We start from the raw sequence: 24325 nt of genomic DNA on the forward strand, positions 1-24325 counted from the left end.
CCGTTGAGCACCCATGCAACGCTGCGCAGTGCCGTGCCGTGCAGCCCAGCACACGCAGCGCCCTGCCCAACAGCGCAGGCAATGCAGTGCCGAGCAAAGCCCCGCCGTGCCGTGCAGCCCGTGCAACGCCCGGCCGTGCCGGGCCGTGCCGGGCCCGGGCGCACAGCCCCGCCCCTCGGGCGCACAGCCCCGCCCCTCGGGCGCACAGCCCCGCCCCTCGGGCGCACAGCCCCGCCCCTCGGGCGCACAGCCCCGCCGCCGCCGCCCATTGGCCGCGGGCGCCGTCAGTCCGGCGCGGGGGCGGGGCGAGCGAGCGGCGGGCAGTCGGCGGCGGCCATGGCTCCGAGCGCGCAGGCGGGGGGCGGCCGCGGGCAGGCCCCGGGCCCGGGGCTCCGCCAGGGCATCCGCGCCGTCCTGCTGGGGCCGCCCGGCGCCGGCAAGGGCACCCAGGTGAGGGGGGGCGGCGGGGACCCGGGGCCCTGTCCCAAGAGGTGCCCAGGCGTCCGGGCCCTCCCCCACCCCCAGGGGCCCAGGCGTCCGGGCCCCTCTCCTGGAGGGACCCAGGCGTCCGGGCTCTCCCCCAGCAAGGGGCTCAGCTGTCTGTCCCCCCCCCCCCCCCGAGGGACTCAAGGATCTCCCCCCCCCCCAAAGTCCAAGAGGGCCCCGGGGGTCCGGCCTCCCCCCGCCGAGGGGCCCAGGCGTCCGGGCCCCTGTCTATGGCCGGTGTCCAGACCCCGCTGCCGGATCGCCCCGCGGAGCCCAGGCCCGGGGGCTGCGCGCCCGGCCACGCCACGTGTCGGCCAGCGGAGCAGGACGAGGCCCAAGCGGGGTGGGGGGGGGGCCCGGTTCCCTGGTACCGTCCCCCGGTCGCGCGGCCGGCCAGGCTGTGCTCCCCAGCACGTCCCAGCCTGGGCCGGACCTCAGCCCCCCAGATCCTGCCTGCGAGCGGCCCCCCGGGCCCGAAACAGCCCCGCGGCGCAGCAAGCTCACCTTATGCTTGTTCTCTCCCGCAGGCACCGAAGCTGGCTGAGACCTACTGCGTCTGCCACCTGGCCACCGGGGACATGCTGCGGGCCATGGTGGCCTCGGGGTCCGAGCTGGGCAAGCGGCTCAAAGAGACGATGGATTCGGGGAAGCTGGTGGGTAGCAGAGGGACGTGCTGGTGGGGGAGACAGCCTGGCAGCACCTGTAGTAACAGCAGTCAAAACCCGCCTTTTAATGAGAAGTCTGTGGGACAAAACCCAATTAGAGAGGAGGAAGGGCGGGATGTAGGGTGAAGGCAGGACTGTGGGGTTTTTCTCTTCCCCTCTCTCTTGCAGAAAAAACATCCTATAAAAACATCTTTGCTCTTCAAAATTCCCACTTAGTTAGTAGCAACTCACAGGTCCCTGGGTTGTTTCTTTTTCTCATGATGATTTTACATTCATGGGCATTGGGTGCCGTCTGGGTTCTGGCTCACGAATACTCAGTTTGATGTAAATTTTACATCCTTGGAGCTGCAGGACGTTATGCCCATGCTTTGAGGTTCCTGTGTCCCCTCACATGATGTGTGGGGTGGAAAACTGCTCAGAGGTTTCATCTACATCCCAGCTCCTGCGTGACTGTGGTTCGCCTGTAACTGTTAAGGTGAAAATAGAGACCTGGGAGTGTTACTGTGGTAGTTACAGTGGGTGCTGTGTAATGCTGCGTGAAAGAGACTCACTTGGGATCACAAAGAGACGGCAGTCAGGATCTCTAACACATTCACCTTTTTAGGACTTATCTTCTTGCAAAATGTCTGAAATCTCTTGGGGAAGACTGAGGGATGGCAAATGGCAGTGACTGGCCCCCAAGCTATGCAGCGTGAGGCAGATTTGGGGCATCGCTCTACTGGCTGTCACAGGCTCCTAACACCCCAAGGAAAAGGAGAGTTTGCAGGCTCTGGGATAGAAGAGTGACGTGGCTTATCTTCAGCCTCCGCTTGAAGCTTGCATTGCAACACTGAGTCTGCAATACCCCAGCTGGTTATGAAAGATAGGGTCATTATCTAGAAAGACTAGTGGTATCTGTCATGCATGTGTTGCGGAGGACACCAGGCTGCTCCGTGTGTATATCCTAACGGCATATTCTGGCTTTGAGATAACTTAGCTGAAGGGAGCACAACAGCGTTCAGAGCTCGGGACAGGTATTCGTGCTCGATTACAAAGAAGGACGCCTTTCTCCAAAAGGGAGGGCTGCAGTAATCAGGAAAGCGCAGAAATAACTTGTCGCTTCACCCAAACCACCCCCTACCTGTACGCCTGTCCCAGGGCTCTTCGTTCTCTGTGATAGTCTGGTCCCAAATCCTGCTGGGTCCCAGCTATGTGTGTTGGAGAAAATTGCATTGCTGCAATTGCTGCTGGAGAGAGCTATTCTCAAATAAACAGCTACTGTTGGGGCTGCAGTATCTATTAGTGTTTTCCAAATGCTGCAGCATAGAAAAGGAACTAATCCCAGTGATATGCTGAGATCGTGACATGGGAAAAACTAAGCAGCAGCCACAGCTTGTCAGCAACTATTTGGGCATTTACCTTCACACTAGGTTTACAAGTCAATGAACAGCTTATGTGCTTTACCCTTCCTGGCTGGGCCTGCCTACCCAAGGAGATTTGTGCATGAAGGTACAAAGTAACAGGAATTAAAGGTTATGTTGATATCAGTGTTGGTTGTATCATGAACTGGTTTAAATGTAACATCTAGGTAGTTTGTTTTCAGGCTGACGGTCTCCTTGAAGTAGGGCAACCCTTGTTATTGTAATACGGAGGTTAAAGCACTCCTCGAGTCCCTGCACAGGCCAGAGCGTCCCTGGCGTGAAATGTCTTATTAGCCACGTCTTAATGTTGACACCCATCACAGGGAGTGCTTCCCTGACGTGGGCACGTCTGAACATGCAGTTTCTGCCCTGTCACAGTAGTCCCTGCGCTGTTACTGCTGCCTCCGGGGTTAGGAACGGCTGTAAAAAGGCTCCGATGCAGGCTGGGCACTGCTGCGATGATGGTAGCTCTGGGGGCAGCTGCATGTAAAATCAGGGTGTGCCCTGGGCGGAGTGGGGCCAGGCCTGCCTCCTGCATGTCCTGACCTTGCGCACATCTCTGCCCTCCGCAGGTGAGTGACGAGATGGTGGTGGAGCTGATTGAGAATAACCTTGACTCCCCTCCTTGCAAAAATGGCTTCCTGCTGGATGGCTTCCCACGCACCGTGAAGCAGGCGGAAATGGTAGGTGAGCTCCCGTCTGGGGACTGCTCTGGCATCGCCTTCCTCTCTGGAGATGGGGGCCCCTTGGCCATGTGTCTGCCTCCTGAGTCAAGTGTTTTCTGTTGCAGCTGGATGAGCTCCTGGAGAAGAGAAGAGAGAAGCTGGACTCAGTCATCGAGTTCAGCATCCCCGACTCCTTACTCATCCGGAGAATCACTGGACGGTAACTCTCCTCTCCCAAAAACTTGGTGCATGGGAGGGGATTTCCTGTTTTGTGGGAGAGCATCCTTGTTTCGGATCCTCGGGTCGTTCTCACAACGCTTAGGGCTAGCTGCAGTCCTGGTCTGTATTAGATTTCTGCTCTGTTTGAGCCTTCCTGCCCTGGTGCATCACCTGCTCTCCCCGGCCTGAGCCAGCCTTGAACAGAGTGTCTTTGTGCCCTGTAAATAATGTTGCTGATAGGAATCAGTGTGCTGGGTGACCCAGCTCAGATCTTAAGCCTGGTGTCTGACAGCTAATGCCTTCGTGCTGTTGCTTCTCTGGTGCTATTACTGCTCCCTTACGTGAGACAGGGCACTGCTGAACATCCTGTCCAGGGTCAGCTGTGATCCTGCAGGGACAGAGACATCTCCCACTGTTCCCTGTTGGACTGCATCGCCCTCGCACTTCCCTGAGCTAACCCCCTTTCCCCAGTAAACTGTCCTTCTCCATCTCCTAACGCAGCTGCTTTTTTTTTTCAAGTGCTTGAAGAGGTCCTTGGCACAGAAATAGCTAAAAGAGATTTTCTTAATAGAGAGAGACTAATTGTCTTGCTGTTGCAGATGTTTCCATGCTGATGAGCGGCAGGTTCGAGAGACCTTGTCCTGGCACAGGGGTACTTTGCTGACACTTGCTTTCTGTCTTAGGCTGATTCACCCGGCAAGCGGCCGTTCTTATCACGAGGAGTTCAGACCCCCGAAAGAGCACATGAAGGACGATGTATGTGAGCTCCTGAGGCCAGAGCTTACATTGCTTTGGGTTTAGCTGATGCTTTGCAGCATCCCTGGAAAAACTCTTTTCCTTCTCTCGTATCTTCTGTCCTGCCTTTCTGGGGAGCATGGGGAACTGCCTGGGCAGCCTGAGCCGACCGCACCGCGGGGAGCGAGGCCTGCAGGGATGAGCGAAGGGCATGGCTGTTCAGCGAAGCCAGCCTGGGCTCTGCTAGCCTCAGTACTCATTTGACTCTGTCCATAGTTCACGCTGCAGTGGGTTGTGACTGACTTTCCTCCTGGGGAGCCACGGTAGCTGGCGTTTGCTCTCAGTGCTCCTTGGGCTCCCTTTAGCAAGCAGAGTGGTGTGTGGGGGAAAGGCCGCGATGCTGAATTCTTCTCTCTTCGGTGAACTGCTCTGGGACGTGGTTCGGCTGCCCTGGGTTCGCGCCGTTCTCCTGTGCTGACTGGGGACTCGCCTCTGCAGCTCCGCATTGTAGCCTGTCTTGGAGGAGGGGAACAGGGGTTGTCATAGCTGCACAGAGAAGGGGGGAGTGAGCCAGGCTGCAGCTAGCTGGAGACTGTCCCCTTGCTTCTCCCAGGTCACTGGAGAGCCCCTGATCCGCCGTTCAGATGATAACGAAACAGCCTTGAAAACCCGCCTGAAGGCCTATCACACGCAGACCTCCCCCCTGGTCTCCTACTACAGCAAGCGAGGGATCCATACGACCGTGGACGCCTCCCAGTCTCCCGACGTGGTGTTTGCTAGCATCCTGGCAGCCTTCTCGAGAGCAACATGTAAAGACCTGGTTATGTTCATTTAGGGCTCCATCCTAGGATGGAGTTCTCCCTTTTTTTCTCTCTCTCTCTCCATCTCTCTCTGTCTCTGTCTCTTTGGGGCCAGGGAGGGGGAAGAGCTAAGCAGAGTAGAAGAGGAGGGGATGATGCAGCCCAAGACAGGGCTATGCAAATTTGCTATTAAACAAACTGTTAACGGTCTCTATCTCAGTATATGTGCATGTCAGTCTGTCTGCGGATGCTGGTGATTTGGCCCCTAGAGGTCGCAGCGAGCCCAACCTCCAGTCATCTGCTGCCAGAAATGGGGTTTGCACCCCTTTGGGTCAAAAGGCTTTTGTTTCCTCGTAGAGCCGTAGCTCCCTAGGAGAAAGGGATGCACTTTCTGCTGTTCCTGGCTGCTCTGCAGGGAACTAGCAGGAGGGTGGAGGCCAGGACTGAGCAGAGGTGGTACAGACCTTCACAGGGTACCCAATAGGTGATGCTCTCTGACTGCAAGAAATAAAACATGAGGGTTGCTTGTGAGAAGCATGTGAAAGGCTGTGCGTGTTGGCTGGGGGAGCGGCTGGGGGAGAGAGAGCTTGGCTGCGTATGTGAGTGCAGCTTGCTGCTGTTCAGGCCTGGGTGAGAGCTTGTTCTCATTGTATGTGTTTCATTCTGTGTGTGACAGCAAGTTCCCCTGGAGCACAGCCTGTTTTCCTCTCCATTCTGGTGACGCTCATGGGGCAGAGAGAGAGAGAGTGGGTGAGAGACGGGGCTTTTCAGTCTCCTCGTTTCTGGACCCCTAAACCGTTTCCAGTTGAGGTGTGGACCCCCAATATAGCAAATGCTAGTGAGATGCTGTTTTCTTGTAACAAGACAGTGCAGCCAATTGGGATCTGCTGAGGATAAGAACAGGACTTGGGAGTCAGTTTTCTCTCTTCACTCTTCCCGTGGCTTGGCCAAGGAGATGAAGGTGTCTTGAGCCTCTCCTGATCCCAAAGTCTAAATAAAGCCTTATTTCAAAAAGAATAATTTTTCAAGGCCAGGGGGACAGAGTTATTAACCACTGCTTTCACATGCCCTTGAGCTAGCGACCTTCCTTATGAGATCATGGAACTGTACTTGTTTCTTGAGAAAACCAAACAGCTCAGTCTGGCTCTCCATTTGAAGCCACTGTGCGCGTTGTGGTTAGTGCCTTGGCTTCCCAGGGCCTTATGCTGCTATACAGCAACCCCATAAGCTAGTAATGACCTCTGCTCATGTAAGAATTCAGCTGTATCTAGAGGCCCCTGCTGTAAATACAAATTGCTGTCTTTTGGCCTTCCATATATATTTGCTGACTTAGTTACTGAGTACCCTTCTCTTAGGGGAGATGATGTCTCCCTGTGCTGTGTGCCAAGCTGCTGTGGGTGGTGTGTCCAGAGCAGATGTCCAACTCTCAGGAATCTTTTACTCTTTTTCTTGGTAATTTCTCTTTTGCCAGTAAATCACTCACTGTCCTTTTACGCCCTTTCCAGGGAAACAACCTCTTCCCTTTCTGCGAACTGGAAATAACCCTAGAAACTGAAAGCAGTCTTCTTGTTGCTCTTGAAAGCATATGACTGCGCGGAGAGGGGTCTGAAAGTAACCAGTAGTTCTGATTTCGTCAGCAGCCCGTAGTCCCCTGAGATTCCCCAGACAGCCATTGCCTTGTCGATCGTCTCTCGCTTTCCTGCGAAAGGGCAGCCCCAGCACGTGGAGTCGGCACGCTGGGAGGTCGGGATAGCGGCAGCAGAACTGTCGTGCTCCAGGTAGCGGAGAGGAGAGTGTGTGTTAGCACTGCCTCTTCATCTCGGTGATTATAAAGAAACTACAAGGGGAAGTAGCTTTTATCTTGGCATTTCTTGGCCAGTTCGTGTTCCTGGATTTGGTCGAGGTTTTATTCTACAGCAAGAACAACGTGTTCTTCCACTCTCTGCTCCTTTCCCCCTCATGTTCACTTTGTATCCAGCTCGCCAGTTTTTTTCAGACATAAATCATGATTCATTTTGTTTTTTTCCCTAAATCTATTTTTTCTCTCTTTGTTCCCATTTATTCCAGCTGAGTGACTCCGTGAACCAGATGAGACACCACCAAACGCTGCACACTCTGCTACATCACCCATTGCATTCCTCCCTGGGGCACGGGGGAGGCAGGGTGGGCAGCTGGGAGGGGGTATGATTGATAAGAGGGGAAAAGGAGGTGGCAGACAAGGGGAGTTGGGCTTGATTTGGTTGGGGGTTTTTTTGTTTGGATTTTTTATTCATCAGAATCATTTTGAAGAGGAGACGGTCTTCTCCTTAGAAATCAGTGTTTGGGGAGGCAAAACAATTGTAGAGGGAAACATCTGTGCCAATGATCAGACCCAGGTCTTTGACCTGCTAGGAGGATAGGGCTAGATGCCATTTCAGGCTTCTCCAGGACTTTCAGTGTTTGTCTCCTGCGCCCCTAGTACTCTGCAGCTATTGTAAGGTTTATTGTGATTACTGAACTTGATTCCTGTCAATAAGGACCAAAATGAACAAGTCATTCATTAGCTCTGAAATGGAAAGGGAAAAGAGATGCCATGGTCTTTTTCTGGAAGTTTTGTTTTCTCTTGTTCCACTGCATTCCTGAACCCCAGCGTTTACTTCTCAAGGTTTTTCTGCTGCTGAACAGAGGGGCCATGGCTCTAGTCCAAGCCTGCCTTACTTGGTGATAGGGTGACTTTTCTGTGATCTTGAGCAAACTGGAATTCACATAATGCTGAAGAAATGCAAAAGAGACTTTCTTACTTACTTGACTGCAAAAATGACACTTAATTGGTGTTTGCATTTCTTTATAGATCAAATGGTGCCTTGTCTAAACTCTGAATCAATAATAAAATAACCCCTTTATATTTTGTATCTGTTGCTGTGTCCTCTTTGACCTGCAGACAGTGTGGAAGAAGACAGGGAGCAGATGACAGCAGAGCCTACTAACAATTGAGCGGGGTGGATCTTCTGGCCTGATCTTATCTCAAGGATGTTATTCTGTGCACTGAAAAATGTGTCTTGTAATTCCTTTTATTTCTTTTCCTTGCTGAGTGTGTTCCAATGCTGTATTATCACCATAGCAATGTTGTCTCTTGCTGGTTTTGTCTCTCCTGTTTCTTGATGTGTGGAGCTGAAAGCACTGAACCCCTGTGTGTCCTGACCCCTTCCTGGCCAGAGCTCCTTTCAGGTATTTTTATAGCAGACATAATTCCTGGCCATTTTTTCCCCCTCCCTCTGCATCACTAGCGTGTGCAGGAGCTGATGTTTTTTCTTTCTCTCCTCCTGCAGCAACTGCAAGCCAAATAGCATCTTCTGTTTCTACTGATTTGCCCTGTGCCTTTCATACCACGTTGCATCCTCCCTTCCCCCACCGTGTCTCTCTCTAGCTACACGCACAAAATCTGCTCTAACACAGGGTCTGAGAGCATTTTCTTGTCTCCCTTTATCCTGCCTCCACAGGGACCCTGACCCTGTGACTAGCTCTCTGAGGTATCCCAGAGAAAGGCTGTTCTTGATGTGCTGATGAAGGCTCTTTGTTTCTCCACGGTTGCAGCCCTGCTTGTGTTTGGTGCTTTGATTTAGGCACTGTAGAAAGACATCAGAAAGTGTCAGGCTGCATATGCCCATTTCCTCCAGAAATGACTGGTTTCTTCAGTGTTACTGGGCTCTCTTGCTCCTCAGTCATTCAGTCTCCCTGTGCTCTAGTGTTTTCCTTACCTCTCTGATTAACATTTTTTCTCCTTTGAAGGCAAGCTTGTGCTTCTCCGGCATTTGTGGTATTCTTCCCTCGTTTCTTTTGATGATGGATGTTAAACTATGCTCTTCCTCATTATTCGTGGTTGTGTCTTCTCACTACATACCTACTGTTGTTTTAAAAAACCTGTTCTGCCTGCTCCTCCAAAGTTTCTAGTACGTGGGACGGAGACATCTTGGCTCCTCTGAGTTGCGCTTCTTCCACTTGATCCCCAACTTATCCAAGTGTGGAACATGAAATACGTTGTTGGGTCACTGGGGGAATAGGTGCTGTGGGGAGGCTATTTAGCTCAAGCAAGCCCATGTCTTTTCTACTTAGATCTGTTCTGTGACCTGTCTCTGTCACATTGACCTTGAATGTTTTCACAGCATGGGATGCTCTGCAGGTGCTGTAAATTCCTTCTGCTCAATGATTTCACTCCAGCAAGCTGCTTATCAGGCATTCCTTTGAAAAATGTGTTCATATTTCATACAAACAATTATTCAGCAACTATAAAAGGAAAAAATCCCTATTTATAGCACAAGGACCAGCATCAAATAGGACACTGAATTCTCTCTGATAGGAGGGACCTGTTCTCTAATGCAGCAATACTTCTGCTGAAAAGCAGCAGCATCTTGGATGGGGGGGAAGGGATGAAAAGCCCTGGGTCATCTCTTTCCATTAAAGATTTGCTGCAGTCCTAAAAATGTAGCATCTGCCCTTCTCCCTTCCTGATGAAACCATCTGTGAAAAATACATTGCAGAAAAACCTTTCATTGTGGATTTGTGGTGAGTAATAATGAGCCTGGTGACTCGTGATGGTTTTATTTGGAGCTGGTCTTAAGTTTGTGATTGATACCTGATCCCTGACCTTGGGCTGGGAGCAAGGGCAGTCATTGCAAAGAGTGTCTGCTGTGGAAAAGTAGCACAAATCTCTGGCCTGTATAGAGCTTACACAAGGGGTGATCGCAGTACATGTATGTGCACAGCCCTGATGCAGAAAGAGCACGTGGGACTGAGGAACAAAGAACTGGCTGAGAGCAATGAATGGAGGGGATGGAAAGGTGGGGAGAATGCGCGCTGGGCTGGTGCTGCGCAGCACGGCTCAGGGGACGCACACGGTAACTGCTCCAGCGAAGGTGAGTGCCTGTTTCGTCTGAGCCTGCCTCATGTGATTGCATCTCTGCTCTCCCTTCCCTTCCCTTCCCCTAGGAACGTCAAGCCATGCCTCCCCCACCATGGCACTACTGGTATCACTGGCCTCTGCCTGCTGCTGTTCTCCACTCCCCCCCCCTCCTGTCCCTTCCCGTGGTTTCCAGGCTCTCTTTAAGAGGAGCTGCAGTGGGTGAGACCAAGTGAGGCCCTGGGAGGTGGAGGACCAGGAGATGGGATTCCCCCTTCTGTTGCTGTGGCAACTGTTGCGAAGGGAAGCGGCAAACCCGGCGACTGGCGTGTGGTGGGGAGGCTGCTGCGTGGTGGCTGCGGAGGAGTGCGATGGGGAGGCTCTGTGGCCGCGGAGGCAGGGCTGCAGTGACATCACGCCGGGGAGGTGGCGCAGAGCGAAGGCGAGTGGGAAAGGGAGAGCGAGGGAGGCTGCAGAAGGAAGGGAGCTGCATCGGGAGTTAGCTCCAGGGAGAGGTAAGAGATGCTCTGGGGGCAACGGGTCAGGGTGGGCCCCGCGGGGGGGTGCAGGATCAGAGCCTTCCTCAGCATCTTTCTGGCTAACGTGCTGATGTGAGCTGGCTCTTTGGTAGCAGCAATACTGTACAGTGCCTTAATACCTGGCACTGCAGGGCTTGGCTTTTGGACAGCAGGACCAGGTCAGAGCCTGGATGGCTGGTGCTGAAGCTGCAAGCATGTCCCCCAGGATACCAGTGTGTACCGGGAGCAGCTGAAACTCCAGGATGGTCTAAAGGGACTGGGGAGCATCCCTGGTCTCCCTGGAGAGGGGGACCAGAGTTCCCTCTCGGGACTAAGGCACAAATCGTTGAACAAACAAGTCAGAAGTTTGGAAACCTGGTCTGCATCTAGCTAACAGAGGGCTGTAAGCAGAGCTGGTGCACTGGGACACAGCCCAGCAGCGTGCATTTGGGGTTGGTATCCTAAACTACACATCTCCAGTAGCCTCAACACTTACCCTGCCAATGCAGGAAGCAATAGTTCTGGGGAAGGCAGCCAGGTGTGTGTTTATTGCCAGGAGCTCTCTGGATGTTGATCCTAGGGATCTGCAGACCTGGAAGGCAGAATAATGAAGTCCTTGAAACTGTCCTGGATGTCATGTTGCCTTTTAGGATAACGGTTGCATAATGGGATCCAACCTGCTAGCAGAGAGAACGAGGGGTGACGGTCACCTTTGTGCCCTGCAGCATCCCAGTGGTACCTAAGCGCTGCGCTGGCCAATGGCCAGGCAGTGAATTTCATCTCCTTCTAATCCCAAAGCTGGGCTTGTTCTTTCACTCTAACGCTTGAAAAAGCTGGTGATTTGACAGCTCTGATTCCAGGGCAGAGGCGCGTGCAGACTCTATCCCTACAAGCAGGCTGGACAGCAGGGCCCTGCAGCATGTTAGCAGGCTAGAAAGTGAGTTCATTAGCACCAGCTCAATCTGTGCTAACCTGACTTTCAGCCACCAGGACCCACAATGCGTAGCTGACTGAGGAAAGTGCATCTGGGTTCACAAAGCCATTGCTGGCAATCCCCTGTGGGTGTCATAAACCAGTTACTGGGGTGGAGATGGATAAGGCAAAGAGCAGAATCTCAGCTGGGCTGAAGAAACCCTGTTTGAAATCCAAGAGCAGAGAGGAGCCAATGCCCTTGTCACAACTGTCTTGTTAAAATAGCTTTCATGTGTTAACCATGTCTGCAGACTGCAAGAAGTCATCTAAAGGACTGGGGACAGCAGTGGGGCCATGGAGAGATGCAGCAAGGAATGCTTGAGTGTATATGAGAGAGCAGGATTGCAATAAGGAGAATAAGTATGCCTTAATTAGGCAAGGCTGTTGACACAAGGTGCATGATCCTCCCCCAGGAAGGCACAGATGCTGGGTCTATATAGAGCATTTGGGAGTGGCCCGGGGTGGCTACGCTGCAGCTTACTTTACGGTAAGTCTGCAGAGAGCAGCAGCTTGCGCTGCTGTGTGTGACTTACGTGGTAGTGCTGGGTCAGAGGCCCCACAGCTGGAGACTTTCGGGAGCAGGCTGGTTGAGGGGAGGTTGCAGTGTTATCACCCAGGTGGCTGTGTGGCCACCTGCATTTGGTGTCTCTGACGTGGGCACATGAGAGGGAAGAGGCCCTGCTAGCAGCTGTCCCTGTGCTGGCTTTCAGTGGGAGGGAGCCAGCAGGGACCTGCTGTGGCTGGGCCCAAGCAGTCACAAATGCCCCTGCCTGGCACTGCCCAAACCAGGCTCCTGTTTGCGGTTTGGAAAGGAGACAGGGAGGAGTTAACACTGTCCTCCTGCAGCTTTCTTCCCTGACATTAGTTGCTGGCCATGCAGAACTGCAAACACAGTGAGGACTGTTCCTAAGTCATGTTTCAACTTGATTTTTCAAGGCTATTCAAAATTTAGTGGGGATATGAGACCAGGACCTTTTACAAACAAAAAGCCCCATGCTAACCCTCCTAGTCTCTGACCTTCTCCACTGCTCGGCTACTTCTCCTTGCTGCTCCCTTTATAACTTGCCTACACTGTGAAGGGAATGATCATGTGAATATTACATAGTCTGTGCCTCCACATCAGCAAAGCAGCTGAGTTTATAACATGCTCCTAGTGCCTTCACGCGATCACATTCTGCAGTCATGCTGTATTCTCCACACATCTGGTCTCTACCACAGGCAACCACGGGGCAGGTGCAGGACCTTTTTGTAGTGCTTCTTTTGCCCTTTGGTGCAGGAGGAGGGAGGGCAGGTATTTTCACTTGCCAGAGATACAGCAAATAGATGCACTGGGAACTTGTGATCTGCTGACACCGGGTGCCTAACGCATGCCAGCCTGGGAAAAGAGGACTAACAGACCTGCGAGCTGCTGCAGAGGCTTGGGGCACCAGGAGGAGCTGCCTTTTGGGCCAGTGTCCAGAGAGGGCCCCGTCAGCTAAGCCAGGTCCTGCGCAATGTTTTAATCCTTCCTGTTCTATGGTTTGTCTTAGCTGTGACTCCACTGCAGTGACTGTTTTCCAGTTCCTTTGGCAGGGACACGCACAGGAACTCACAGACACGTATCTTGTGTTTGTTTTCACTCCTTATCTTGTACGTTGAAAGCCGACGGGGCAGGCAGCTCGGCAGGTACACCAGGGAGAGTGGGCGGGTGTGTTTCTGCTACTACCTGGGCCACCCTGGAGTCCCCTCTACCGTCTCCCTAAACCCCAGCTGGAATTTCCCACTGCTGAGGTGGCTGTTTGTTTAATAGCCAAGGTCACTTGAGCAATCAATAGTTCCCTGGTTCCTAACGGAAATATTACCCCTCTGCTTGGCCAAATCAGCATTCACATCTCTGTTGGAAACCTGGCCTTAGCTCTCATCAGCTCTGAGGGGATCTAGATGCATTCTTGCCCTTCCTGGGTCCCACCCTGTTGCTTCTTTTTTCCTCCTACCAATGTCGCCTTTTCTCTTTGGAGCTAACTGAGAAGGGCTGGAAGCATACGGAGAAATTGCCAAAGCTGTCTGACTCTCTTCAGTCTCAGCCTCTCTCCTGGCTTTCCCCCAGCAGCTCATTCTCTGTGCTTGCTGCTCTGAGGGTAGTCGGACAGAGTCGATGGGATTCACAAAGCCAAGTGCATTGCTAATATAAATCCCGATCCACAGGCTCCAGGAGAACTTGGCTCAGCCACTGCTAGCAAGAGAAAAGCTGCTTCCTTCACGCAGCAGGACCTGTATCTCAGGTCAGGGCAGAAACGGGGCTGGAAGACTAGGTGCCCATAGTAAGGCTCCATGGCTGCAAATAAACTTCCCTTGCAAATAGGCAAAGGCACCGACTCCCTGCAGCTCGATTTCCGCTGTCCATCACAGACAGCCAAAGGCTGGGCCTTGGCTCTGGGCTCCAGAGTTTCCTCTCCCTGGAGAAGACTGTGGGGTTTGTTCTGCCACTGAGACAGTTGGAACATCCTTGCTGTGTATTGTTAGCATCTCTGAGCATCTCTGTCACTTCCAAACCAGAAAAGGTCATGGAGACCCAAGAGAAACCCACTTCCCCTCTTCAGTGGAACTCTTCTTTCTGCCTCACGCATGCTTTTGTTGCCATCTCTCGCATGCCAAATGCAGGAACAAACACTGGGGTTTGGCAGGGCTCAAGGCCTTGGCTTGTAGGATGGGAAAGAGGCGTTCCTGGTCCTCCGCCCAGGGTTAGGGCTCTGCTCCATGTCCACTGCCAGGTTCTCCAGCTGTGATTTTGTTGCTTATCCCATGCCAAGAGCACTGTTCTTACACATCTGGGGCCAAGTGGCACCCCTGGGTGCTAGACTGTGAATCCTGCAGGGAATCCATGGAGACGGAGTGGGAATAGCTAGAGCAGGAACCAGAGCTATGCAAACCCCAGCATGTCACTGTGGCTGAGCTGCATGTTCCAGCAGGAAGCGCAGGAGCCACAGTGCTGCGCTGAGAGGCTTTTCCCCAAATATGCATGACTGCAGCAAAGGGAAGCCGTGGAAAGCGAGGCTGTCTCTGTTTTGCTTACATAGCGCTGCTCCTGCCAACAGTTGCCCCCTGAGAGACTGCAGGGGGAGGGATCCCGTGACTTGGAGACGGCTCGGAGGCACTCGGCAGCTACTTGGGTTTTAATGGCAGGCACGGGACCTTTCCTAGCACTCAAGGCAACTAGGATGGCAGCCTGGAGCAGAGCCCAGGCCTGGACAGATGAGAGATGGCCGTAACTGGAGCCTCCCTGCTAGAAGGATGCTTTGGAGCTACAGCAGGGCCTAGTTTCTGAGCAGTGGCTGAGGTCTCAGTGCACAATGACCACCCTGTAAACCTCCTGCTCACTTCTCCACTGTGGACAGTCCAGCCTTGTCAGAGAGTGTTTAAGCAAACTAGTCCCTGTTCTGACTAAAGCAACCCATGGATGAGACCAGCCCTGGAGAGGAAAGGGGTTCTCATGGTGGTGCAGGGATCAGCCGGGAGCGGAGGGAGGGATAAGAGGAATTTGCTGGCTGCGGTACCCACAGGCTCTGCTTGAAGGGAAGTCAGAGAGAACAGGCTTGTGGTCTTGGCATCAGGCAAGGAGAGGGAAGGGGTGGGTCAGTGACAAACCCCAACAGAACAAACCCTGTTCACCTTTCCATGCCAGCCCAGGCACAAAGGATGCTCCAAACTACAGCTTCACTCTCCCCCTGCCCACCCCGTTCTGCCGCAGAGTGACAGCAGAGGACAGAGCACAGGGCTCCCAAGGGAGCAGCTCTGGACTGAACTGGGCTCAGGGCAGGGGCTTGGCAGCCAAGTGTCAGGCTGGGGAAATAACATGCATGAGACAGGGGGACCCTGATCAAGCTGATTTTCTAAGTGAGAAGCTCATACATTTCCCACCTGGTAAATGCTGGCTCAGCCCTCTGGAAAATGAGACATGTTTTCCTGCTGTGGGGCCAGAGGAGTGTACGCTGGGAGCCCTGTGTTGCTTTCCCCATCCTGGCTGCAGACGGGAGGTGCTGCTGGTGGGTTCCAGAATCGCTCTTCTTTCCCCTTTTCACAGCTGTTGCTGGTTATGAAAATGGGAACATTCCCCAGCCATTTCTCGGCAGGAACTGCCCTTTCCAGGGCTGACCGCATGGGCCGTTTCTTCCTCTTCCCTCCTCCTTACTGTTGCAGATCTGGGTACATTCTAGTCTTGTCCAAGCACTGCCCTTCTCTGCTCCCTTTCTTCTCTGTTTTGATCCTCACATGGCGCATAGGAGAGGCCTGTGGATCTGGCCTGTGAGGGGAGACCGTTTATTCTTTGGCCTTAGATCAGTAAAATTCTTCAGCCAATTCTCGTCCCAAAGCACAGAGAAAGAAATAAGAAATGCTGGGATCAGTCCTGCTGTCGGGATTTATTTCCCAAGCTGTCAGTCTGCAAGCAAGTCATTCTTAGCAACACAGACATTCTCTTACACCAGCTACCATCCTCTCTCTTCACAGTGCGTGAGGAAGATCACACCTCACAGGAGAGCTGTGGGTACACTATCATGGCAGCTTTCAGGAAATTCATTATTTCTTGTTACATCTGATGCTAGCTTAGCAATCCCTGAGCGTGTGACCACAGTACGGACAAGAGAACACTGGACAGAGCTTAACAACGGCAGCAATGAGGCAGCAGGACTTATGGCTACTGGAAGCCGTGGATATTCAAAGCTTAGCAAGATTCACAAAGGAATCAAGCATTTCTGTAGACAGCAAGATTGTACAGGAGTTACTGTTGATTACAGCTTCAGCAGGGTAGTAGACCCCAGAGCTCAAAGCTTAAGCCAGTGTCTGAGAGAAAGGAGCAGATCTAGCAAGAAAGGGAAATTACTCCATGTCAGCCTACTTGCACTGTCTTTTTTAGCAGCCAGTGTTGGCTACTCAGAGGACACTGACGGCACAGAAGTAGGTGGATTCAGGCCACATCCTATTCATCAGGTTGGCTGTTCCACTGGAAAGCCCAAATGGCGCAGCTGAGCTAACTCAGAAAGAAGTTGTTTGGCTAACGCTGAGGTGTCAGTCTGAATAACTCCTTTCACTCTCTCTTCCACTTTTGCTGGGTGGTGAGGCAGGAAGCTGGTTTTGGGACCCCAGGCAGAAGTCAGCGAGCAGGCAAGAGCCCTTGTTCTAATTGACAGATGAGCGTGTTAGCACCAAGCTCCCCTGTGCTCAGTTCCCTTCCTGACTCCTAACTGCACTTGAAGACAAAATTCCCTCACTCTTTACATTAGGTCTGGGAAAATTCCTGCCCCCAGTGTTGAGTTAAATAGTTGGTAAATTCAGGAGGAAATGCTACTTCATGCAGCAAGGAGTTAACCTTTGGAATTGCTTTGACAGTTTGTTGAGTCAAATATTATAACTGGATTTGAAAATATCCTGATGGTTTTATGACCTTTAATAATGTTTGTACTTCTGCACCAAGATAAGGGTTGCCAGATTGCTCCGAGACATGACCAGATCCCCTTAGAGAGATCAGGAAAGAATTCTCTTCCTGTCTTTCCCTGTTCTTTTGTGATTATCGCTGCTCAGCTTGTTTCTGTAAAGCACAGCAATAACCTGCAGCGAGAGCAGCGTGACCTGGAGTGCTGAGTACACCACGTGACTGGTTCCCATGAACCCCACTTTGGGTATGAGAATGATCTCTGTGTTATGGGACTTCAGGAGATGCTGAGGCGTGCTTGTTTTGGAAACTGTTTGCCTCTGAGACAGCAGCGCAGGGTTGTGACTCAGGGGAAAGAAGTACTATACCTGTGTCCTCAGGAGCAGACAGCAGGGTTTGAGCCTGGTGCTAATGTTCACCTGGATGGTCCTGAAGAGACTTGAGGGGTTCAGGTCTCTTCCCAGGAGGGCAGGGACCTCCTGGTGGGTGAAGGAGTGTGGGTATGTATTTTCCCCTGCCAAGAGAACAGTGATTTTTGCTTTTGTTCCTTCCCTTTCATTGTTGCCAGCACAGGCTACGAAGGTTGGGTGGTGGCTCTCGGAGGGCGCTATTTCACAGTGACCTTCCCATGGCCATGGCCAAAAGGGCTCCCTGTAAGGAGAGGCCCTGCTAGGGCGAGCCATATTCTCGTCCCCCTAAGACCCTTTCTCTTACCAGGTGTTAAGTGGTGCTTTGTGGGATCAGGGCTCAAACCTCCTTTGCAGCCAAGTGGCCCTAGGGCCTGCCTTCAGCCAACACCTGCCCATGAGAGGAGGTCCCTGGTGCTCAGTCTGATGGGACCTTCTCCCATTAGCAGGTCACTGCAAGGAGTGGATTCTACCAAGGCAGCAGGGACGCTGCAAAATGCAAGCCCCAGAATTGCGGCGCCTGCTCCACTACACAGCAAAATAGGTCGTGCATCAGCAAATGAAAAAGGACAGATGGTGCCTGCTAATACAGCTTAGTTTATGGCCTGCAGGATTAACCCACTAGTTGTCATGCCTGCAGAAGATAGGAAATGGGTGGGCCAGGTGGAGGAAACGTGCGGTGTGCCCAGCCCCACCTGTGTTTGTAGGATGTGCTGGCTGGAAAGGATATCAGAGATGCTGCGAGGTTTTGAGAGGCTGCTGAAGAGCTGCCAGTGTCTCTACTCGGGTCTGGGCACTAGAGCGGGAGCCTAGCACCAACCCTTCCCATCTAGCTCTGGCTGCCACACTCCCCCCGCAAACGTCAGCGCCATAGGGAGACAGACACTGAGCCATGCAGGGACCTTCAGCAGAGGCAGGAAGAGCGTTTGTGGTCTACACACTGACAGTCTCTGTGCAGGAGAAGCCCACAGTTTCCTGCCCTGTGCCGGCAGGGGGCCAGCCTCCAGTTCAGCCTTCTGAACTGCCAAGCATCCACATGTCTGCAGGAACGAGACAGAACGCTGAGGCAGAAGCCTTGGGTCTTTCAGTGCCTCCTCTGCAACACACTGTTCTCCTTTCCTGGAAATCAGGCCAGTGCTTCACTGTTCTCATTGTGGAAGTCAAGCTCTGTACCAGTGCTGTAGCTTCTCAGCGTCTGCTGTCCGAGGGCAGACCAAACCCTTCCCCAGTCCTTCATGAATGGTCCTCCTGAAGATTTCATGTTGAGCCTTACTGCCTCTCCTGTGGCCACGTGTGGTCACATCCTGAAAGATGCTGAGTGCCCTGAACAACAGCTGCCATCCAGGAGAGAGGAGAGCTTCCAGAGCTGGCACTAGACTCCTGCACTGACACACCATCTCTGTCTCTCTTGTGCTTGCTGGTGGCACCTGGCTCTCCCCAATGAGTGCCTGACCACCACCGTCCTGGCACACAGTGTGCCCTGGACAGGCAGCTGCCTCCAGCTGTCAGAGGTGTTTGTCACCCCCATCTTCTTCTAGCCACAACCAGCTGTCACAGGCACCGAGGTTTTCTCCAGTGACTAATTTGCCTGTGTTTATGCCAACACCAAACACATAATTGTCTGTTTAAGAGCTCGGGTGAGGACGGAGTCTGGCTGCTCCCTCTTATTGAAAGGATCAGACCAGCACTTTCCTGATGGCAGCACCCTACTGTGCTAAACCTTCTCAGTTATAAATCCCACATGACTAGGGACAGCAGGTCACCAGTAAGAGTGAATCGAGAGTGGGGATCATTGTTACTTCTATCCCCAAAGCTGTACAGTGAATGTGCAGGACAGCAGATGTACAAACAAATCAGAACAGCCTGTACTTTTATAACAGAAGGAAATGCTTCTTTTGTAGAAGGGAAAAGCATGTCAGATTACTATTATAAGTAGTTGGTTAACACTCCCTACCTTTACGTCATTGCTGAAGTAGACGGTAATTATCTCCGAGTCCCTTTTCAGGTTCTCCTTTCCATGCGTATCAGCAATGGTGCCAAGCCCATGGCCCACCTGGCTGGCTGAGACCTGAGGGGAAACAGGATGGTGGACTACATAAGCATTTGAGCCTCTAAGTTCTTCCCCCTCAAAATCTCCCCACTTCCCACCTCTTTTATCAGCTGCTGACAAGACTTGCAATATGCGTAGGTGGCTCCCAAGCTTATGAGATGATTCCCTGCTCCCCCCATCCCCACCCGTGAGAGCGTTCAGGATTTCGAGGAGGGGGAGTACAGCATTCCTCTGTCTGCAAGCCTGTTTTGCAAAGGACATACAATGCCTTCACGGCGCTCCAGGTGGCAAGTCTCTCCCAGGATTTCACATGACAGCATATTCCACGGAAAGTCATAGGAGCAAGTGGGAAGATCACTGTGCTCTGTGTGTGGGTGTTAGGAGGGAGCAGAGTGGGATGGGGAGATGGAGGGGAGAGGAGGTGTAACCACAAAGTAAAGCAGAACAATCCTCTTGGAAGAGCCTTGAATTTCTGATCCCAGGGCTCCCATCTCCTGCCTTTTGTTCATTTAAAAGAATGTCAATCCTTGTTAAATCCAGCAGAGAAAAAGGGAATAAAGCAGAACCATCTCTTCCTCTCCTGTACATATCTCATGGGACCACAAGAAGCAAACAGAACACGAACTAACTAGATCAACCCTGAAAGTGTGCGCAGAGTTGCACACTGGGGAGATCTCTCTCCAGCCGCTGGTGACTTCCCTGGAGAAAAATGAATGGCCGTTAATGACATTTCCACCTGAGAAATGATCAGAGGGCATGTCATTACAAACCAGTATTTCCCCAGGGCTCTGCAGAAAATGACCCCAATGAGCTTTAGTTCTCGAAAACACAGCTGCTACCTCGTGTATGCAAAGCATCCCTTACCACAGATCTCAAAGCTCTCATGGCTAAGCTTTGCTGAACCCCTCTCAACAGACCAAGACTGCCAACCCTACTTTGCACATGGGAGAACAGAGGAGGAATTGGGGAGGCCAACGTGTTCTTGGCACAGCTGTTCAGAGCAGGGAGCCTGAAGGAGATGCCCCCACCGCATCTCTGACAGGTTTAAAACTGCCTTTGTGCTACTTGGGTCTGTGGCATGCTTTTGCCATCTTCTAGAGCCTGAGATGACAGCAACCTCTCAGGTTTGTCTGCAGGGTGTCACAGCGTGTACCTGGCTGTACCTGTACCCCATGACTGGGTCCTCAGGAGACAGCCCTTTGACCTGTCACCTGCATTTTGGCACTGGTGAATCCCGATGCATCTAGATGCCTTTAACAGCACCAGCTGTCTCACCCAAGCAGGGTCAAGATTTCAACCTGCCCAGATAGACTGGAATTGAGTCATCCCGGGGTACCCCGTCTGGCAAGAAGGAAGAATTCCTCAGTCCAAGCTCCCAGTTTAAAGCTATTCCCCTCTTTCCCTCATTTTACCTTGTCTGTGGCTATTTCAGAAATCAGCAACATGAGCTGGATTTTCTCTAAAATCCATCTGTTCCACAATGCACTCTGTGACCCATGAATAACTGCCCATCCCTGCTTGGGTAAGGAGGGAGAAACCCTGAGAAGACCTACGCAGTTCTAGAGAAAACAGTCTGCTCCAGGGAGGGGTTCACACTTCAGTGCCAGAATGACCTGGAGGTTTCAGGCAGATTGAATCTTTGTGTGCCCTGAAATAGCTCTTTCAACATCCCTCCGTGTCCTTCAGGCCAAGGATGAGAGCACCAGGCAGCTATTTACCATACCTGTGATATCTGGGTAATCAGGAAAGCAGGGGTGATGGGGATGTGGCAGGAGCTGGAGTTTCTATTTTATCAGCCACAAACCAAAGTCGGCGCGCCTATCTGCCAGTGCCACACCGCAGCAATATTCCCAGCTATGGCACACCCCACTCCCTCCATGCAAATGCTCCTAGCCTGAGAGCAGAGTTTTGCAATCCCTTCCCGGCAGCCAGCCTCTGCTTTCACTCTCTGAATTACAAAGGGGAGTTTTCATTACGTCACCAGAGGCTCTTCCTCCTTGAAGCCGGACACAGACCTTTCACTCTGCTTCGCAGGGGCTTTTGAGGTGTGGGTGGCTTGGGCAGTTCCCTGGAAAGTGGCACTGTGCTTCCCAAAGGCAGGTTCAGCCCAGCCCAACCTCCCCGGTTTCTCTTATCCAGACAAAGAAAGGCACCAGACAGTGTGTGTTGGCTGCAACTGGTGCCTGGACAAAGCATTCCCTGCATTGCTGCTGGAAGCCTTCCTGGAAGATACAGCACTTTCAGGCAGCTTTAAAAGTCGCCTGTGCCAAATCCTGCTCTAAGCAGTGGGGTCAGAAGTCAGCAGCGTTCCAGCTTTCCGCCAGTGTAAGCAAGAGCAGATTTGCCTACTGGAGTTGGGATTTGCTGAGTGGTTCAACAAAGCGTTTGAAATCTCCGTTTTTTTTTTTTTATCTTTTCAAATGTCCCTCAGTCAACGGTCAGACTGGTGACAATTTCCCTGCAGCCCCAGGGAGCAGCTAATCTGATCTCACTCCCAATCCAGCGACTTTCCAATCAGTCACTTCCCCCTCCTTCCTGGCAGCACACTTCCGTGTGTGCTCTCCTTCCCAGCCTCAGGTTTTGGTTGTTTTTTTTCAGTTTGAATCAAAACAAACCACCATGTTCAAACTGCTCCCTGATCAGAAACGTGCTGAGCAGGAGCCTCTGCTCCTGGCAAGAGCTATGGAAACTCTCCACAGAGAAACATCTCAGCTGTGGAGAACTTGTTTTTGAGTATATGGTATGTCTGGACCACTGCAGGGTCACAGTAGTTAGAAGAAACCTGCACCCACCAGAACCAGAAAAGTACTAAATTCACTCAGCTGTGCAAAGACTGGCAAAAGATCTAAACAGCTTGGGAGCTGGGAAGGCAGAAAATGGTTCTGAAGTCTGTGTGAGCCCTTCAGATTTACCCTGGCCTCTCCCAGCCCTGTCTGTACCCTGATTCCTCATATAAGGGAATGAAGAGTCGTTTCTGCCCCGTCAGCACGTTACAAGCTGATGCATTTCCCAGGGACTCCAGATGGTTTTGCTCTCTGTCTCTCTGTTTGTCTGCACTACTGGTAATTCAGGCCTGTCTCGCATTAGCTTTTGAGATGAAACCTTCCCACAATTAGTTACAGTCTGTGCTCTTGTACTGCAAAGGACACAGGGCTGAGCTGTCAGAGCACAGTCTGGGAGATCCGTCCCACACACAAGTCCTGTTCAGGTTTCTCTATTTCAGTCAGGAGTGTGATTTTTCTAGTGAAATCATCAAACCAAGACAGCCTTTGCTACAGACGGGTAGCAACAGCCATTTAAAGATGCCTCATACCTGGCCTGCCTCAGATAGGAACAGCTACTTTCACTATAATCTCATTTTACACCAGTATAACATCTCTCCTTTCTTTCTCTGGCCTTCGTTCACTAGAACATCCTTTCACACATCGGTGCATTCTGGGGGCTTCACATCAGAAGCGTCACAGAAATACTAAGAATCTTCATTCCTAACCATGACAAGTTATTATGACCTGGCAGTCTGCTAGGTACCAGAGCTCAATAATTCCCATTGCTTAGGGGCAAAGTGCTCCACAGACACCCTGGTAATATCACTGTCTCTCTTGGAGCAGAACTGTTTGGCTCTCTTGCTAAATTAGGTTGCTAATAACAGGGTTCTTGATCCCAGGCAGGAACTGAGCAGTCTGAGGCCAATTTTAAATGCGGTCCAAAGCTTCTAGCTGGGCCAAAGCCATGTGTCTTGTGGCAGGAATGCCAGAGCATAGCAGAGGTGAGGGGGAAGGGGCAAATGGTTGAGGAACATAAACTCTAGAGACAGACTTGGGCGCAGCAGGCAGCCTGGGATTACCACTAAGCAAGGGCATATGACAGGCACAGAATTAATTAAGAAAAGCATGGGGAAAGTAATAAGAGAGCTGGAAGAGTAATAGGAGGGGAGGAGGCTTCATCTGCATGCTCTTATGCAGGTGATATATGCCCCCTGCACCTTCATTCATCCATCAAATGGGGAAGCGTCATCATTATCTCTGCCGTACAGACAGGTACAAGGTCTTTGCCTGCAGCTAGTCAGGCAGCAGGAGTATTGAAACGCAGGTGCTTTTGACTCATAGCCTGGGTTTGGTTCACTAAACCTTGTTCTTCATCCCAGAGGCAGTGAGCAAGGCCCTCTGCAGCAGGGAAGGAGCCTGGTAATCACTATGCAAATAGGTTTTACTGAGAGGAATGATTTCAGGGGTGGCAGTAGCTGGAAGACACTGATGAAGCTGCATTTTCTTGTCTCATGAGTAACTACAGTCCACCCAGTTAGAACCTGACAGTCTACAAGGAAAGCAGACCCTTCTGTGCCTGATTTAACACGCACTTCATAGACACAGCAGATCTTTCTGCTTCGCCTCACCAGCATAGGAAGAGACAGCATCGAGAGCTTATCTGCTCTCGAGCGGGAGACAGGGTTGGCAGACCCCTGCGGGCACCGGGGAACCCGCTCCCAACCTTGAAAGGAAGCGGAGGCTCTTTCATCTGTGCATTGCTGCAGCACAAATACGGGTTGTAACTCCAGTGCTTCCATACGGCAGAGATTACAGGCTCAGCTCTGCCTTCAGGGAAGAGCTACTGGACGGGTAAACGCCTGCGCGATTCCTTACAAGGAGGCCACGCAGGGAAGGGCGGGAGGCCCCAGGATGGATTCAAAGGGAGCAGCTACGATTAGGGACCCCAGCTCCAGCGTCTCGCCTGGGCCGAGACGCACGCTAAACCCCGAGGGGTCGCCCCGGGGCGCCGCTCGCTCCCTTGCGACTCACCGTTAGCAGCCCGGGCCCCCTCGGGGCGGGGCGGGCGCCGGCTGCGCGGGGGGCCTGGAGCGCCCGGCGGCGCTGGCAAGGCCGCGGCCCACCGGCAGGCCCCGAGGGCGGCCGGGCCGCGGGACGCAGGGAGGGGCCGCCTCATCCCGCGCCGCTGCGGCGCTTCGGGGCCGCCTCGGGCAGCGCGAGGAGCCGCCGGTGCCGCGGGGCTGGGGCGGCCGCCGCCCGTCGCCTCAGGCCGGCTCGCGGGCGCCGCCCGTGGCAAAATGGCGGCGCGGGCGGCCGCGGCCCGTCACGCGGCGGCGGGGCGGGGCCGGGGGCGGGGCCTT

At 52.7% G+C, this 24325-nt stretch overlaps 1 protein-coding gene and 1 long non-coding RNA gene across 3 annotated transcripts; one reads left to right on the plus strand and one right to left on the minus strand.

Moving 5' to 3' along the window:
* The first annotated feature begins 315 nt into the window (after window positions 1-315).
* Window positions 316-7859, plus strand: AK2 (adenylate kinase 2). Of its 2 annotated transcripts, XM_067311658.1 has the most exons (7): window positions 316-450; window positions 1014-1139; window positions 3124-3234; window positions 3342-3436; window positions 4119-4191; window positions 4784-4979; window positions 7038-7859. In XM_067311658.1, exons 1-7 carry the CDS (start codon window positions 337-339, stop codon window positions 7043-7045), a joined length of 723 nt encoding a protein of 240 aa, XP_067167759.1. In that variant the 5' UTR covers window positions 316-336; the 3' UTR covers window positions 7046-7859. The 2 variants fall into 2 exon arrangements, with proteins under 2 accessions (XP_067167759.1, XP_067167758.1); XM_067311657.1 differs by lacking the exon at window positions 7038-7859 and having other exon boundaries at window positions 4784-5504.
* Window positions 1105-24076, minus strand: LOC136994312 (uncharacterized). Its single transcript, XR_010886460.1, has 4 exons — window positions 23997-24076; window positions 19105-19218; window positions 10861-10956; window positions 1105-1186 (listed from the first exon to the last, which is right to left on the minus strand). It is a non-coding gene; the product is annotated as an uncharacterized lncRNA (long non-coding RNA).
* Window positions 24077-24325: the final 249 nt, after the last annotated feature.

Source organism: Apteryx mantelli, chromosome 27 (genome assembly GCF_036417845.1).
Source record: "Apteryx mantelli isolate bAptMan1 chromosome 27, bAptMan1.hap1, whole genome shotgun sequence".
Lineage (NCBI taxonomy): Eukaryota > Metazoa > Chordata > Aves > Apterygiformes > Apterygidae > Apteryx > Apteryx mantelli.